This window comes from Balaenoptera musculus, chromosome X, assembly GCF_009873245.2.
Source record: "Balaenoptera musculus isolate JJ_BM4_2016_0621 chromosome X, mBalMus1.pri.v3, whole genome shotgun sequence".
Taxonomy (NCBI): domain Eukaryota; kingdom Metazoa; phylum Chordata; class Mammalia; order Artiodactyla; family Balaenopteridae; genus Balaenoptera; species Balaenoptera musculus.
In genome coordinates, this window is record NC_045806.1 from 110607978 (window position 1) to 110626472 (window position 18495).

Here is an 18495-nt window from a genome sequence, read left to right on the forward strand (position 1 = left end):
AAGTTATTCAATTGATTAAATATTACATTTTAGGATATATCTCAGTTTTTCCCCATATATGCCAGAATGGTGACTAAGGACACAAGTGAACGTTTAACTTGTTTAAACGTGTACCGCAATACACATTATCATTTTGATAAAAAGTAATGACTTTGAGTTATGAGATTTACAAGTTAGCAAATAACAAGTAGTGATACACCAAATAATTCAAGAAAACAACCTCAGTAATACAGATGTCTATTTTATTAAAAAAGTTACAAACAGGTGGACTGCAGGGTCGTCTTACAAAATGACAAGAATGAAATCTATTGGAAAAATTTTACTTTTACAAATCTTTATAGGTCATTGTTCAATGTTTGTACTTGTTATTCGAGATTTTTTACCTTTCATTGATAAAGTTACAGTACATTAGATCCATGATAATAGGTTACATGATTTTATTTGCAGAGCCCTACTGCAGTGATTTGAACAACTCCTAAACAGATGCCATAGTAAAGACGAGACATATATTGCATTTAATATTAATTTATTATCCTAATAAGCAACTTGACATGCAATCTATTGAGGAAGCTAAAATAACTTTTGGTCCCTTTTCTTAAAATGTGCTGGAGAAACCACCTTTAAATCACTTTCCCCTGATTCCTGTGATCCTAAGTGAATTCAAGTTAAACTTGCTGCTGAGGTCAGTGACAGAGAGAGCGAGAGAGAGCAAGAGAATGAGAACTACCCATAGGAAAGAAACACTGTATTAAAAAAAAATCCATCTGCAGAAAATTTAAATCATTATGAATTATTTGATTCCTTTAGAATTTCACAAAGCTAATAAAGATGAACCACAATCACTTAACCTACTTTGAACTGAGTGTTTGGTTTTAAGTTTGGTGTTAAAGTGCAAACTTAAATTAGGTATTCATTTCAAGCAGTTTATAAATAAGAAACAAAGTTTCAATTGCCTCCACCCTTACAATCTCACCATAAAATTCAAAATCTAAAATCAAGAGTTCACTTTGAGGGAATTTGATCAGGAATCAAATGCAACACGATTTTAAAAAAGGAAATCAAAGTTTAATTAATTTCTACGCAATAATTAATGGTCATGCTGACCAATAAATCACATGAATGTAGATAACACTTTATTTGAACATCACACACAATATAAATTTAAAATTGCCACACCCTTCCAAAAACCATCACTGCATATATTAGAGCTTTCCTTGACAAAGTTATTGAGCTATTATTATAGATCAAAAGTATAGTTTTGGTTTTTTTTGTTTTGTTTTATTTAGAAGCATGTTCAAATGACTAAAGCTGGGCTCCTAAAATCGAGAACTTTGGTGCAGTAGGTGAGCTGCAGTTACTAACTTCTGCAAATTAAAAGCACACAACTAAAACCAAATAAAAACCCAACAACAAAATACTGTCAAACTTACAAAATTTTTAAGTCATTGCTAGAAAAAGCGCTCGTCATGATGTTAAAACTGAACCACAAGATTACTCTTTATAAGTTTTCTTTCTGCTTCTATACCTGTGTTACTGTTAAAATGTTCAAGTATTCAGACAAAATGTGCTGATTAGGTAAACAACATGGAAGGCAATGGCTATTAGAAGCACATTTGCAAAAAAACAAAAACAAAAACAAAACGCCCAGAGACTTGGCGCTATCCTCCCTCCTGTTACACAGATTTTTGTCTCTACTACAAACATGCTTCTTGAGAAATAACTAAAAAGCAATTGTGATAGTGCAAGAAAACTTTAACAAATATTGCTTTAAACTATTACTCAGAAAGACAAATATTAAGAACTAGAAACTGTATATGACTTTATTTGAATTTAATTTTACATGTGCAGAAGTCTACTAGATGTCAATTACAAGCCTGACAGGCAAAGCTGAGCTATCTCTGTTTAGGTATACAATTAATTTACCATGGATACAATATCCCTCTTCAAAGGCATTGCTAAGTAGGTCATAACTAAATTTAGAACTTCACAGAAAGGAAAATGTTACTGCTGCAATTTGATGCTGTAAATGAGATTAACACATGTGAAAACCTAATGGAATCAAATGCTTAACTCTTCAGCTAAATGCTCTACAGTCAATTTCAAATATCAATTGTAACTTTCAGAACATTTTAATTACAAAAACACATCACAAACTGCATTTGAAGAAAAGGGATATTCCATCCATACAGGTAAAATGTGATCTTTAGTTTCTTTTTACAACACTGCCACACGTAAACAAAGGCTCAAAGTATTAACCAACCATTTAAAGGAGAAAGATTTTACAAATAGAATGAAGCACTGGTGCGAGGTAATATACAGAAGTAACCATTTGTTTAAGGCTCAATTTTTTCTCCATTATAACTTTCTTTTAAAAGGCATTGAGTAGGTAATACTGAGTTTGAGTATTTAATAAATACAAGTTGAGAAACTGATTAAAGAAATCAATTAAAATATTAAAAATTAATTCTTGCATATTAGCCATCAATAAGAACTTAGAAAGCTACAAAAGGACTGATTGATAAAGAACAGATTTTAAACATATGGTAAACGTGCTAAGCATTCCTGTTTAAGGTCAATGGATCTTGAAGGCCAAAGACCTTATGCACTTAATTAGATGTATGGCAACATGCTGTAATAGAGACAGGTTTACCAAGGCTCAGTTCTGCAACCCAGGTTGTAAAGTTCTCCAAAGCAGCATCTGTGCAAATTTCCTCTGAGTTTTATCTGCAATTAAGATTAAAATGTCATTAAAATGTAGAAATACAGATTACAGTTTAAAATGAAAACACTGACAACGGATCTCTATACACATGCAAGTGGTACCAGAATCGTAAAGTGGAATTTCACTGTGTTCCCCATAAATTTAAGCAAAAATAATTTTCTGTGGTCATTAAAAGAATCATTAAATTTTAGCAACCCTATAATGATGCATTGGATGTAATATACTGTAACTTCTATTTTTAAAAATATTATATTCTATAAAGTATACAATATTAAAAATGTTATTACGTGTTTAAAAGATCTTACAGTGTAAAAGTGGCAAATGTTACTTCTACTTTGAATTTGATCTCTTCACGTTTTGAATGGGAAATAGTATTAGAATTAAACGTATACTGATTATGAACTAACTTGACAATATGCAAAACTTCAAAAGTTAGGGGTTTTTTGAGATTTTAAACTAAGAAAATGTAATTCAATCAAGGTCTAGCGATCAAGCATCTACTAGGCACCCGGCTTGGGTTAGATGCCAGGCGACAGCAGTAGTTCAAACTCCCCACTCTGGTCTGCCCTTTGCAGTACATCCTCCCAACCATAAAAGCTTCTCCTGTGATTGAGATTTCTCAGTCTCTGCTCTTAGAATTGGTAGACTTCCGCCCTCCTAATTAATACCAGGGGGAAAAAAATCTAGCATTCAGACACAATGTCTTTTAAATATGCTGGATCACCAAAGTGCTTCTAGGGGAATGGAATTACATTTTTTAGTGTAAAAGATTAAAATTGTTAAATAAAGCCAGAAACAAAGAGTAGAATAACAACTATGAAACAATGCCAAGTGAAACCAACTTAAGATCATCTTAGGGCTCTACCAATGTTTATACACGCAAAATTTTAATTTCATTTGACAGCTACACATCTATTAGTGTTCAAAGAGCCCGAGAGAACTCTGTATTAGCAGCTATATCATAAAAATGATTAGTTTTAAAGAACGTCTCTCCACTCATTGAAATTCTGCCACCTAAACACATTAGGAAAAACAGAATAAAAGTTTGCCTCTTTAGAAATTATTAAAGAAAATTTTTTCTTCCAATTAAAATTAAGACTTTCTTTGCATTAACGGAAGTTGTTAATTAGGACACTGGTTATTTAAGCTTGGGCAAGTCCAGTTTCCTCATCATTAAAATAAGGATAAAAATTCTTTCCTGACAGGGTTGTGGTAAACATCACATAAGGTACTATGTGAAAGCACCTTACATGTCAAATGTCAGGTAACTTTTTCATTTCTCAACTATGTTATAAATTTCTAGAAGACCAGGATTATGCCTTTGATATCCAAATTAAAGACCTTTATATTTTTATTTTTTAGCCTCATTTCAATTTTTATACCTATTTGAACACAACAGTATTTCATTATATATTCAGTTCATTGTGAGGACTCTTTTTCAGATCAGACTCGTCAATTAATATGAATTAGTAAGTTGACTATAAATTTTAACCTACATTTTTCAAAATAAACAATTATAAAGAGCTTAGGATTTCCAAATATGAATATGTCTCTTAAATAGGGAAGACTTGGATGATTTAATAGTTCAGGCATTCTCTGAAATCAAATTGAGGAAGTAGTAATTATTTCTAGCCAAAATAAACATTAAGAATACATACCAGCTTATTAACCATAACCTACATTAAATAAAACGTGATAAATGCATTATTTCCCACCCTCTAAAAACCTGGTTAATACTTGGTCTATCCACATTCCACAAGATGACAATACTCCAGTGAAATCAAGAGACATAGATAAATCCCGGGTCAGATTCAACAGTATTAATATGAGGCATACCATTAAACAAAGTATTAATACCAACTACTTTTCAAGAGAGTAATAAATTTTAATTCTCTGCAGTAATAAATCCTGAGGCAAAAGCTTGCATTAAGCCAAAAGTACAGTCTCTCTCAGATTAGAAGTTCACTGAATGCAAAATGTAAATGTTACTGCTTCACACTGTGAAAGCAAAATTTTCAGTGTACTAACAACTCTTATTCATTTAAAAAACATTCCAGAAGTTTTAAAGGCAGCTGGTCAAAGTCATACTTTTTAACTCCCAGGATATCACATCCAGACACACTGCAAAAGTATAACATGCTACTTGTGAGATAGAACACAAGTGATCCTTGTCCTGACTCTCAAGTTTCCAGCAAGACACCCAACAAATCTGAACTCTGGAAGCTTCTGCTCAAATTCTTGCTTAACTGGTTTCACTTTTCCACTTTTTTCTAATTAGATTTTGTTAGGAAAGAATTAAAAAAAAAATCCCAAACAACAGTCCAAACCTTTTGCTCAGGAAATTATGAAATAGGGTCTCCCAAGTGGGGTAAATTGGTACACAAGAGTACCAAACACAGAACTGAAAGAACAAAGATCATTATTTATGTCAGTGTGAAGAAAAAGGGAGACTCTTGATTCAAGACTAGCACATCATTTCACGTGGCAGCAGAATGCCTGGGATATTAACAAAGGCTCCTAAAAGGCTTAGCAGTTTATGAATGCCTTTCTAGCTTAGCTGGATTTAGCATTTCTAAATTCAATGGTATTTACTAGCATTCTTTTTAGCAAATATAAATGTGCAATCATAATCAATTTTAACTTTTTCCAGTTTTATACATATGATATTCTGGGGACTTAACCAAAGGAACTTTTTAAAAAATAAATTTCGTTTCACATTTTTTTACATGGCATTTTCATATCCAAGTTGAAATATTAATTATATTAGCAAAGCACTAGGCTAGAATTCTGTTGATAGAGTTTATGTTTTTTGTCAAATATCTTGCTTGTCTCTCCACTGTAATTTGCATAACACTCATGAAGCTTATTAGGGGGTGGAGTGAGAGAACTAGGATCATTAAAAGTGCTCATCTGTCACCCATTAAACATAGACAGCAGAAGCTGAACCTACGGCATAGAATCCTCAAATGGAAGGTGAACCGTGCTTTAAGGAGAACATGCACACTAAAAGTTTACAGTAAACCCAGGGTAAAAAGGAAAAGCTATTTTTCTTACGTCCTAGACCTAAAATCTCTAAGTTTAAATTAATATGATGGGGGGCTTCCCTGGTGGCGCAGTGGTTGAGAATCCGCCTGCTAATGCAGGGGACACGGGTTCGAGCCCTGGTCTGGGAAGGTCCCACATGCCGCGGAGCAGCTGGGCCCGTGAGCCACAACTACTGAGCCAGCGCGTCTGGAGCCTGTGCTCCGCAACAAGAGAGGCCGCGATAGTGAGAGGCCCGCGCACCGCGATGAAGAGTGGCCCCTGCTCGCCGCAACTGGAGAAAGCCCTCGCACAGAAACGAAGACTCAACACAGCCAAAAATAAAATTAATTAATTAATTAATTTTAAAAAAATTAATATGATGAATTCAATTCTGAGATCTCAAACAGTATGATCATGCCCACTGATAATAAGCAGCAGCGTGAGCCCAATGATCTGATCCCAGCTGCTAGCTTTGAATTAAACCAGGTAGGGCACTGCTTCCCTCAACTCTAAATTGCTTTTTCTGAATCCCGTATTCCTAAGACTGTGGCTAATCAAAGGAATTTGGGAGTATGTTTTTAGTAGGATAAGTTTTTCCAACAGCTGACAGGATTTAAGTTTTTCTTGGTGATATTATCTTCTGGATTTTAGAATTCCACTGAGAAGTACTCCCACGAGGAGAATCTTTCCTGAAGTATGGCTAGAATACTTCCTCAGTGGCAATTCTCCAACTCCATGATGCAATTTTTGTTAATTCTACTGATGGCTCATTCTAAGCTAGAGAGGTAACAGAGTAAAAGTGAATGGCTCAAATGCATTTTATTCTGCAATAAAAGCCTAATCGTGAGGTTAAAAGGAAGCAGTTAAAGTGGGAACAGATATACAAAGAGTCATTCTAATCACAGACACCTCCATACCCAGAGCAGGTCTAACTAGGCACCTATCCACCCTGAACAGTCCCAAACCATGAACCTTGTGGGGGTCAGTGAAGGTCTGGGAGAATTAGTGGGCAGAAAGGACAAGGCAACTCTGTTCTTCCCTTTTCCCCCAGGTCCACTGCAGATCTATATGGTACACGCTACCCCAAGGAATGCTCTCTCCTCCACTCAGGGCCGCTGTGTCACAGGCTCCGTTCTGGCTCACTATGTGAACTGGATGACGAACGAGCATTTAAAGTAAGCTATTTTCTCCAAAGTGATAAGCAAGATAGGGCAGGGGGGAAAAAAGGATCTATCTAAACTGTAACTTCAACAACAGAATTCCACCCCAGTGTTTTACTGATATGATTAATATTTAACTTGGATATGAAAATGCCAGCATTTTAAAGTACAAAATGTGATTTAATTTTCATGATTTCCCCCTCACATCTGCTAAATCCCTGGCATATCATATCTAATTAAAAGCTGGAAAAAAAGATTAGAAACAATTCTGATTCCACATATTTATTTATTAAAAAAAACCTGAAAATGCTAATCAATTCCACTGTGTTTAGAAATAGTAAGGCCAGCTAGACTAAAATGACATTCATAGATGGTTCAGCCTTTCAGGAGCCTTTGTTAACATCCCGGGCATTCTGCCGCCACGTGAAATGATGTACTAGTCTTGAATCAAGAATCTCCCTTTTTCTTCGGGCTGACATATATAATGAACTGAGGCTGACATAAATAACGATCTTTGTTCTTTCAGTTTGATTCCCGGTGTTTGGTACTCTTATGCACCACTTACTCTCGTTGAGAGAACCCGTCCATAACACACGGAGAAAAATAGGATAAAATCCTGCAGGAGACCTTCAAGCTGTAGTAAAGAACACCTTCTTTTATTCCTGTTTTTTTTTAAAAAAATAATAATAATTTCTGTCAATACTGGACTGAGATACAGGAATCCTTGAAAAAATAATCTTTAAAAAAATTCTATTTGCCGAAAGAGTATTTACCAAATGATCACATTTAAGGAATAACTTTACTGTACTTCCCACCTTTCAGGGAATTAACAGAATATTTTTAGGATACTATTTTGTTTCTTTCTGGCATTCCCTCTGTTTGGAAATCACCTCTACCCCTCCCCCCATCCACTCAAATCCTACCCATTCTTCAAGGCCTGACTCAAATGCTACTGCTCCCCAGTTCCTCTAAATCAGTGGCTCTTAACCAGGGGCAATTTTGCCCCCCAGGAGACACCTGGCGATGTCTGGAAATATGACTGTTCATCACAGCAGAGGGGCGGGGGGAATGCCCTTGGCATCTAGTAGGTGGAGGCTTAGGGATGCTGCGGAACGTTCTGCATTGCACAGGCTGCTCCCTACGGCAAAGAGTCCCGAATGTTGAGAACCTGCTCTCGCTGAACGTGGTCTCTCCTTTCCCTGAAACCCCACAGCGCTGTGCTTTACTTCTTTTATAGTATTACGAGATTATTAACAAAACACTCATCATTCTCAACGACAGTATCTCACAACAGCCAAATGTCAACTATTTACACCAATACAGAGGAACACCAATACAGTTAATAAAACCAAGACAGGGCTGCAACACTGACCTGGGTTTCTATTATACTTCTGCTGCACAGTAAATGAAGTCCTTCAAAGCAGTTGACGGCAGGCTCCTCAGGTCAGTAAGGAAACCAGCCACGAAAGCAGTGCATAAGGAATCTGGCATTGCTTCCAAACTTACAGTAAGATTACTGCCAGTGGGAGGGTGAAAGGTGAGGAAACAATCCTGGGAGCCATGCAGATAAACAGGTGTTGGGCAACAGACTGGTGACTCAAATTGAAGGGTGGTAAGAAATAAATGTGAGGAATTATCAGCAGTAATGCTTACAGCATTAATATATTTTCCCTTTCAATTAAGAGAAACCAACTTACAACAATCACAGTTCTTCTGACTTACTTGAGTCTTACTATCTCTAACTTGGACAAGGTACTCTTCTAAATATTAAGGACAAACATTTCCCAAATCACCTTTATTTGTCAAAGTTTGATCTTCCATCTAAATCTGGGACTGATAGACTTCAGAGCTCTATGACTCAAGCTACAGGACTCAGAATCCATCACCTATTTTTTCAAATAAATAGTAAGCAAGCACAACCACACACTTTATGGACCTCCAATCACAGATACCTGTGCACATCAGTTCAATTTTATTTGATAGCAAAAAAACCCACTGCATATAGTGTGCTTTGTTCTAAAAGATCTTGGTCAGGCGACTCCCTATAACATTTTCAGAAATCCAGCTGATTAGATATTTTATTTCAAGACTCACACCTTCAATTGTGTATTCTGCTTATAAAAACCAAACAAAAACTACACAGGCAACTTAACCCATTATTATAAAAATGAGCAATTATTGTTATTAATATTTTCTGATTTCAGTACCTTAGTTAACAAAAAATATAAACATAGTTTCCTTGAGATATTAAAAAGTCTACTTAATCATTCTTGTAGGTAACCAAACAGATTAAAAGTAATTTAGATCACAAAAGCTGCAAAATGAAATAAACTCAGAAATAACTCAGAATAAGAAATCTTTAAAAATAGCTTTAGACATTACTCATTCGCCAATTTGACTAAGACAGTGGCCCTCTACATGTGAGACCAATTTTATTCAGTTTCCTTCCTATAGCTGTCTACATTAATGACGGAAAAAAACTGGGAACATTTTGCAGGAGCTGGTTAATTTTTTATAAAGATGATAAAACTAAAATGCATACACTTACATCATTTGCCTGGTTAAAAGTGTCAGATAGAGAAGTAGAGCATAATGGTAAAGATGCGACACCACACAGAACTTGCTCAAACTTGAAGCTGGCTTACAATTTAAGAAGAGACATTGTGGTATCAAGAACCCTGGACTCAATCACCTACATAGGCCTGTTCCTGCCTCAAAAAACTATATTGCAAGTGTGATGATATCAACAAAATATATGCTGGGCTACAGTCTGCACAGTGACACTATATGATAACAGATGGAGCTAGGTATAAGACAATGAATGTATTTTCATCTCATTCTGGTATGCTCAAAAACTGATGAGTGAAAGCATTTTGAATAAAGCACTGTTGTCATCCTTCATTTTCAAAGATGACACTAGCTGACAGAAGGTCTTGTCTGAAAAGATAAATTAGGGACTGTTAGTCTTTTCTCCAGGGAGCACATATAAAGCCAGACCTTTGATTAGGAATCATCTCTGCGATCTGAAATGACTGTTGCCATTTGCAACACTGCCTCTTAGACTTGAGGTCAGTCTTGGCTCAAAACAATCAATTCCATTCCTGATATTGTCAGGCTAGTCTGGCATTTTCTGTGGTTTCTCAGTCATCCAGGATATTTGTTGTCTTATCTTATAATCTAAGTATTATTGTCTAAGTGAGACTACCTGCCCAATTACAATCTAGATTAAAAGATCATGACATGAATAAAATAATCTCATTTTAAATGCTCACTAAGTTTTATATAACCTTACTTTTCCAAAAACACATTCATTAAAAAAACCTTTATTAAGTTATTTAGCCCAATGAAAGGTTTGAAGATTTTACTATTGTTCTTATTAACTCCATTATTTATTAAACTGAATACACATTTTCCTAGGCTTGGGATTGTCCATTCTAAACACATCACAGATGATTTCACCAGATTCTCATCTGGACCATATATTCATAATGAAGTCAAGGTACATTGTGGCACTGTAATTTATTATTATCAGAGGTCACTTAAGTCCCTCCAGTGCAAGGTACAGATGAACTTGATTAAATAATCATCCTGTAAATCTAGCACTTGGGTGATTAGTAAATTGATGATTTCAATTACAGCAGCTCTCCAACCCGGGATAGAAAAGCAAAGAAAACACAAAACTAATCATCTTCTCAAATTATTACTGGATGCTCTCCCATGCATTTTGGATGCTACATCACCAAAACAGGGAAAAGGTGTATCATTCTTTAACTTATCCCATCCCAAAGGAATGTTACCAGAGAGAGAAGAACAGTAAGTCGCTTTAAAAAACAAATCTTGGTGATGGGAATACAGGCAATTTCTTACCTTCATTTTACTAATCTGTAATTTTTTCGATTTTCTACATTGAATGTTGACTATTTTGCGCTAAGGGAAATATTATTTTAAAAATAAAGAAATTTAAGGTAGCACAATGTGTATTATTAGTATTACCCAGCTTTTTGTTCCACTTGACCAAAAACATAAGGTTCCATCAACAACTAACCTGCTCGGTATGGCCATGATTGAGGTTATCTTTTTTTTTTACTGGACAACGCAAGTTGTACAACACTGATCTTGCTTCTCGGGCAGGGAAGAATAGTTCATTTGCCTGACGATCTCGGCAAAAAGTTCATCCACCATTGATTTACTTTTTGCCGATGTCTCCATGAAAGGACAGCCCCATTCTTGAGCCAGAGCTCTGCCTTCTGAAGACATAACCTCTCTTTCTGGTTCCAGATCCACTTTATTTCCTACTAGGATCAGTGGGACTTTTTCATATCTCTTCACTCTGACAATCTGATCTCTCATTGGCTTGATATCCTATGTAAACAGTCACAAAGAGAAAGGAAAAAAATTATGCTATTTGCATAACCATAAAAGAAATATTGCAATATTGCAAGAAGTCATCCTTCAGTAAGTAGAGAAAGCTGAATCCAAAATAAAACCACACACCCAAATAGAGAAAATGTCATTTTCTCCATTGAAGTAGGAACTAGATAATTTCCACAGACCCTATCTGCTGGATTTCTGTCAAGAATATAAAATGTAGGTTGCACACTAACTTTAGGGCTCATTTAATCACTTCTTTCCCTCAGTCGATACTGATGTAAAAAGCAAATTCCCAAATACGATGAATCCATTTGTACAAAAGGGTGTCTGGCCATGTCCTTAAACCTGCCGGCTTGTCATCACTCCTGACAACACCTGTTATCCTAGCACAGGATAGCAGCATCTATGCATTCCTAGCCGTTTAGCAAGAGCGCTTGAGAGAAAGTGTTTTAGGTGGGAGCAAAAACACTGCTTTGTGTCTAGAAAGACCAAAGTTAAAAGCAGATTCACACACTTCAATGTTTCATTTTAAATGTAACGGTATGCCTTTATCCTCAAAGTACACTTCAATGTTAGAAATTACTGTACACTAGTGAGCAGCTCCTGGGAGGGACAATGCGGGGGGGAGACTGGGCGGGAAGAAGTCAAACTTTCCTTTGCCTATGTTCGGGTTTACAACTTAAATTTTCTCCCACGTGTATTACTTTTTCTAAGTAATTACAATTAATTACAAAACATAAGAGCCTTAACAATTCTCTAGGAGGGTGAACTTTGGGGGGGCGGGTAGTACTGATTTAAGACATGTTATAGATTTAATACTAACATTACAGTTTTTTGGTAACTTAAAAGATTTGACTTAAATATAACACGTGTTCAATTTGAATAGTTACAGAGCACAGTATTCACTTGCAGGATGAAGGAAAAACAAGGGACTGAAAATTTACAAAAACATACAGTTATTTGACATTTGTAACAATTTTGTTTGATCACATATCAATTCAGTCTTCTAGGTTAAGCTTCTTTTCCCTGTGTCCTTATGGAAACACAAGTTCAGCTGAGATTCCAAATTTATGGCATTTGGGCTTAAAAGAGTTTAAGTCTCCATTGAAATAATGGCAGTTTTTCACTCTCTATTTATGTGTATAAAAGAAGTAGCTATAATGGATATCTTATGAAAAACCCTTCAAAAGACTGCCAGCCTCAAGAGAGTCAGCTAATAGAATAACAAATGTCCCAAGGATCCTTTAGAAAGAAAACGCCTGTCAAATAGCACCTTTGGCACATTGGTACTTTCTGGTGAAAAATGCTTTTATAATAGTAATGCTTTGGAATTTAAGCCTACATAAAATGAACTTTAGTTTGGTCACAATAACTTTGTTTCATTTACCCACAACTTATTATCTTTAAAAGAAAAAAAAATCCTGAAGTTGCTATATCTGGTTACTGGAAAAGCTCACTATAGTACTTTAAGTTAAAATACTAAGAAAAGTGGAATTAGTGCATTGGCTTGGCTAAAGCACTTAATGTCTCTTAAGTAAGCAACATTAGTGCATACCTTTAAATGCAGGAAAAAAATATCCATTTCCTAAATCAATGGAGGTCAATATAACGGGTCAATATGAGGTTATTTATTTTCAAGGAATAAATAGCAACATTTATTGCATCTCTTAAAATAATGTTAAACCTCCAGTCTGTCTTCCAGTGAAGGACACGACAGATTTTCCGAAGAAATTGGACCACCTCCAGTCCGGCCACCGGCCGGGGGTTAGAAATCTGCACTTGTTCAGTGTTCCCAGTTCCACATATTTTCTATAAATATTGTCAATGTTATCAGAAACGATTTGGATGAACTGCAAAAAAGGAGAGTCATTCTAGATTTTTGTTCGTTATTAATTCTAGGTACTAGTCTTTTCAATTAGTGACTTCCCTTCACACGCCCCAAGTAAGTAAAATGCCTAGAAGGCAGGTCTTGAGTTCTTCATCTTGCAGCACTAAGATTTATAAATCTGGCTGAGAGACTTGGCTGAGAACGGAGAAGGGGAGGGGGGAAGCAGACGCAGAGGAGTTATCTGTGCAACAGATAATCGGCTCCAAATAATTTTCCTTCTGAAGTGCTCTATTTGCCCGAGATTATCTTTTAAATGTTGTTTTGTTGAGTACATTAACCAAGACTTGTTGACTTGAACAAGCAACTTCAGAAGGCTATATAGTCCAGGCTAAATATACACAAGCTGACATTTCTTTTTCACTTCTCTTTCACTTAAAAATAACTTTAAAACATTTGTTGACGGTTGAGACTTTAGTCCTCTCTACAGAAACAACTCGATACTTTTCCGTGCCAGGAGTAACCTCAAAAATGCGCCATGTCTAACTTTCAAAAGCAAAACACAGTCATTTACGCACGGTGCAAGCAAACCAGAAGTAAATGTAGGATTACCACACCCCCTTCTAACAAATTACAAGACTTGGTTTGATTACCTGAAAAGACTGTTGATTAACCAGACTATAAACCAGGATGAAACCTTGGCCGTTTTTGATGTACAGATCTCTCATGGAGGCAAACTGCTCAGTTCCTGCGGTGTCCAGAATTTCCAGCACGGAGGGGGAAGAGTCCACTTCGATCTCTTTGCGGTAGAAATCTTCAATGGTGGGGTCATATTTCTCAATGAAAGTCCCAGTGACAAACTGCACAGTCAGGGCAGATTTGCCAACCCCTCCGCTCCCTAACACCACTACCTTGTATTCCCTCATGAGTCTCACCTTCCCCAACTCCTACCAGAGGGAGGGAAAAATTACACCCCGCTCGCTGCGGCGCGGCTCTGGGAGGCGGAAGGTGGGCGGAAATCTGCGAACCCGGGAGGAGAGTGCAGAGCAGCCGAGGGCCCAACGGGGGAAGAAGAGGAAGTTAAAGGAGGGGGAGGGGAAAGAGCGAAGTGTCGGGGTGGGTGGGGATGGGATGGTAATGCCCTTCCTATAGGAACTGAAGCCCAGGCAGGGGGCGTGGGGAGAGGGCGAGCCCGGAGCAGCCCGGAGTCGGGGGGAGGCGAGGCGCGCCCCCCGGAGGGAAGGGGTGGGCGCCGCAGGACCGACGGGGGCTCCCGCGGGAAGGCGGGCGTCGGAGGAGCCCGCGGCCGGGGGCTGCCCCGTACCCCTCCCCCGCCCTTCACACAAAGGGGCCCAGGGACCCCGCTTCCTGCTCGCGCCGCCGAGCCGGCCCGGGCCTGTGTACTCTGCTCCAGTCTCTGCTGCCCGGACGGGTCTCTGGGCCGCGGCTCCCGCGGGCGTCGTCCGGCCTGTGATGGGGCGGGGAGAGGGCGCGCGTTACCCGCCGGACCCCCGCCCGGCCCAGCCGGGCAGCCCGGCCGGCCGCCTCCCCTCCCCTCCCACCGGACCCGGCCACCGCCGCCAACACCGCCGCCGCTTACCCTGCCGTCCGCACCCGCCCGGCCGCCCGGGAGGCTCTGTCACGCCAAGGCCATGGCCATCGGCCGGCTCCTTGGTCTCACCGCCGCCCCTGCGCTGCGGCTCGCAGAGGGAAAAGGGGCGGGGGCCGTCCGGCGGCGGCGGCCGCTGGGACTCCAGGCGAACCCACCTCTTTTTTTTTTCTCACCCCCCACCCCCCCCACCGCACACACCCGGAAGGGTTTCCCTGACACACTGGTTGAGGTGCCCCAGTTCCCCGAGACTGGACGGGATCACTTCCGGTGGGGAAAGTCCCACCTCTCCGGGGCGAGCCGGGTGGCGCTGGGGCCGCGCCCTGCTGGGCGAGACGGCCAGGGGACGGTTTCGGGTCGGGGCTACGGCCTTGGCGAAGGGCCTCTCCCAGAACCTCCGGCGTCCTCCCTTTTTCCGCCCGGCTGCCCGCAGCTGCTGTTCCTGCTGCCGATGCTGCGGACAGTCCCACCCCGACCTCGCGGAAGCCCCTCCGCGTCTCAGCTGCCCCCGGCCCGGCCTGAGGACTCGATCCGCTCTTGGCGGATCTAACGATCCGGAGAACGCCAAACATCTCCGGACTAGACGCGGAAGGGAAAATAAAACAGCCAAGAAAGTTGATTCTCTTTGCTGGTATTCCTTCCACTTGACATTTTTCGAAGAAACGCGTGCAAATTAGCCTTCGACTTCGCTAATGGTTCTGATTTCCTCTGTGGTGTGTTTTATTTAGCCGCGCCTGACAAATAATTAAACACACACACGGTACTTTTATCATCTGGCAAATCTGCCTTGTCTCCATCAGCAAATGCCAAAGTCATTCCTTTCTTTCTTATCACCAGGCTCGAAAAACAACAGGATTAGAAGTAGACTTTACGGTACTCTAACTCAGCTTTGCCCCATTTTTGATTCCAACCGCTACGCAGCAGGGAAGCCTCGATTGAAAATTGTTTAGGCCAGCAGACTAACTTCTTTTAATCTTTTCATTATCTGCAGGCACAGCAATTTGCATGGCTGGCTCTTCCAAGTTAAAGTTTGTTTTAACGGCCATCCTTCATAGTCTTTGAAATTCAGAAGCAAAGGACTCGGGTTAAACACACTAAGTTTCTATTTTTAGATAAAATTGGTACTTCTTACATATCTTTCCCTCTGCTAACTTTCTATTTGTAAACTTTGTGTCAGATCCACAGAGCCCCAGGGTCCCAGAAGCCTAGGTTATATTTTAGGCATGTCACTCCCTTTTTGATTCAGGCATGCACCCAGAAACCTGAGTCAGTGGCCAGTCGAGTTAAGTTGACCCCAAATCCCCTTACTTGTAAGCCCTAATGGCTGAACTGTATAAATAGGGATTTATTACCAAACCCAAATTGTTAGACATTAGACAACAGACAAATTACAGTCGTGTGCAGTCCCACTGTGTCTCTCCCTGAGTACTCCCCAATGTCACTTACAGTATCCAAAGGACAGTTTAGCTCAATTTCTCCTCAGCCTAGGGTTGGTGTCATCTGTCCCGCGAAGTCTCCGGCTCTGGCTCCAGCTGGCCTGAGTCCCGCCTGATATCTGAGGCACTGCCCTCTGCTGGAAGAGGTTTGGTCTATGAATTATGAGTCTCCTCGTAGGTCACTGCTCCTTCCACACGTGCTGTTGCCTGATTTGGAGCTCTGCTGCCCATCTCCCTGGCTAGCCGTCTCCAGACTGTCTGGGGGAATCCACAGCCCTGCACCAGCCCTGCTTGTAACTGAGTCTGGAAATTCCTCTTCTGATCCAGCAATCAGTGCTGAGCAATTGTAGCAAGTCTCTGCTGTTACTAAACTGGCAAAACAGGGTGCCCTTCTTGTTGAGGTGGTCCCACCTGTTGGCGACTCTAATGTGAATGTGTTGGCCAAAGTATTTTGGAGAGAATTCTTCGTTTCTCCCCGCAGGGAAACATACTCCTACGCTCGGTACAGAGTCCGATTGGGTCACTCTCATCGACTACAGAGTAGACAAATGTCACACAGTCTGAAGATCCTTCTAAACTTTCTTAGGAAGGGTATTCGTTACAGCAGCGTCTAGGAAAGTCAACAATTGGAAGTAACTTAAACGTCCTTCAACAGATGATTTAAAAAATAACGTGTACATACACACACACACACATTCACAAAATAAGATACCGTGCAGCTATTAAAAAGAGAAAAGTAGATTTTTAAGTGCTGATATGAAAAGATGGCCAAGATATATTGTAAGGATGAAAAAAAAAGCAATATACTGAACAAGTATATAGTTGCTCCTATCGATGTAAAATATGTGGGAGTGTGCAATATATAGTTATATAACCATTATAATCTGAAACAGTCATTAATTATCAGTGAGGGGTATTATGAAAGGACTTTCATTTCTCCATATCATTTTAATTTTAAAACAGTGATCAGGTATTATTGGGGGAAAAGGGAAATAAATATAATTTTATAATATTTTAAAGGAGAAAAAAATTCGTTGATCATCCCCTCCTCAGGGAAAAAGAAAAACACCAATATCCTGACTGTCTAGGGGTCAGTGGACAGGTCTGCCCAATTTAAATTCCCTCCTGCTCATCCTCTCCTCCCCAAACATCTCTATACTTAGAAAAGTATTTTCACATACATTACCTCATTAGACTCCAGTTGTTTGCCAGTTCACTCTTATTAGGCAGTGAGAATATAAAGACCGATTAGAAGAGCACAGCCTGGTAGTTGAGAGCCAAGGGCCCTGAACTGAGGGGGACAGGCATTTCGAACGGCAGCTTCCCCACTTCCTAGCTGTGGGACCTCAAGCAAGTGATTTCACCTGTCTGAGCCTCGAACGCCTCACCTAGAAAATGGTGCTAATCATTTAATGTCAGAATATAATGAATTATATGTAAAATGCCTAGCACAGTCCCTTACTCATTATGAACCTTCAATAAATGCTAGCTGTTAGGTTTTTATTTTAAAGATTTAATAAAGTGTTTTTCTAAAAACAAAAAAAAATCAGTGAACATGGAGAAGAAAACAAAACTTTTAAAGCCCAAGTATCTCCAAATGGCACAAATATAATAACTCAGTTACTCTTTCCAAAGGTATTTATTGTTAAAGGTTTTTTTGTTTCCTTTCGGGGAAAAAAATGTTTATATGCTAGTACATCTATCAATCCATCTTCTATATGTGTTTTTTAAATTACTACAAAAGTAATCTTACTATACACACCATTCAGCACCTTGCCTTTTTCACTTACTATATCTTGGTGATTTTTCCACTTCAGAACATATAGACCTACTTCATTTTTTAAAATGGCTGAACCACGAATTAGTTAACCAGTTTCCTATTAAAGGACACTGGTTGATTCTAGTTCTTTGCACTGAACATCTTGCACATGTTCTTTGCCAGTTAAACCTTAGGGTGAATTTCCAGTAGCTCAATAATTGAAACAAGGGGTACTTACATTAAAATTCTTCTTGTAAATATTACCAAATTGTCCTTCAAAAGATCACAGTAATTCACATTTCCTATGAACATAGTATGACCAACACAGAAACATATCTGGTTCTTTATAAGGTCACCCTAGGCATTACTAATTGTAGTATTTTATAACTATTGTTACTTGCTTTAGGGTATTTTCAGGACTAACGAATGCAGGCTAGCATTGTAGAAGGAATTTGGGCGTCAAAGTCAGACAGTCCTAACATTGCCCTTTGCCAGTTAGATCTCGATTCCCTTACTTGTAAAGTTGGGCATAATAGCAGTGTCTAACTCATAAGGCTCCTTTGAAGAATAAATGAGTCAATCCATCCAA

General features: G+C 39.1%; 1 protein-coding gene across 5 annotated transcripts; it reads right to left on the minus strand.

Annotated features, from left to right (window-relative positions):
• Positions 1 to 220: 220 nt before the first annotated feature.
• RAP2C (RAP2C, member of RAS oncogene family) lies at positions 221 to 16257 on the minus strand. Of its 5 annotated transcripts, none has more exons than XR_005018334.1 (5): positions 14703 to 14844; positions 13756 to 14570; positions 10952 to 11268; positions 8279 to 9843; positions 221 to 2724 (listed from the first exon to the last, which is right to left on the minus strand). XR_005018334.1 is itself a non-coding variant. In XM_036839830.1 (4 exons), the coding sequence occupies exons 2-3, from the start codon at positions 14026 to 14028 to the stop codon at positions 10990 to 10992; spliced, it is 552 nt and encodes a 183-aa protein (XP_036695725.1). In that variant the 5' UTR covers positions 14029 to 14570; positions 16158 to 16257; the 3' UTR covers positions 221 to 2724; positions 10952 to 10989. The 5 variants fall into 5 exon arrangements, 3 of the variants coding, with proteins under 3 accessions (XP_036695725.1, XP_036695724.1, XP_036695727.1); XR_005018335.1 differs by lacking the exon at positions 221 to 2724 and adding an exon at positions 7173 to 7568; XM_036839830.1 differs by lacking the exons at positions 8279 to 9843; positions 14703 to 14844 and adding an exon at positions 16158 to 16257.
• Positions 16258 to 18495: the final 2238 nt, after the last annotated feature.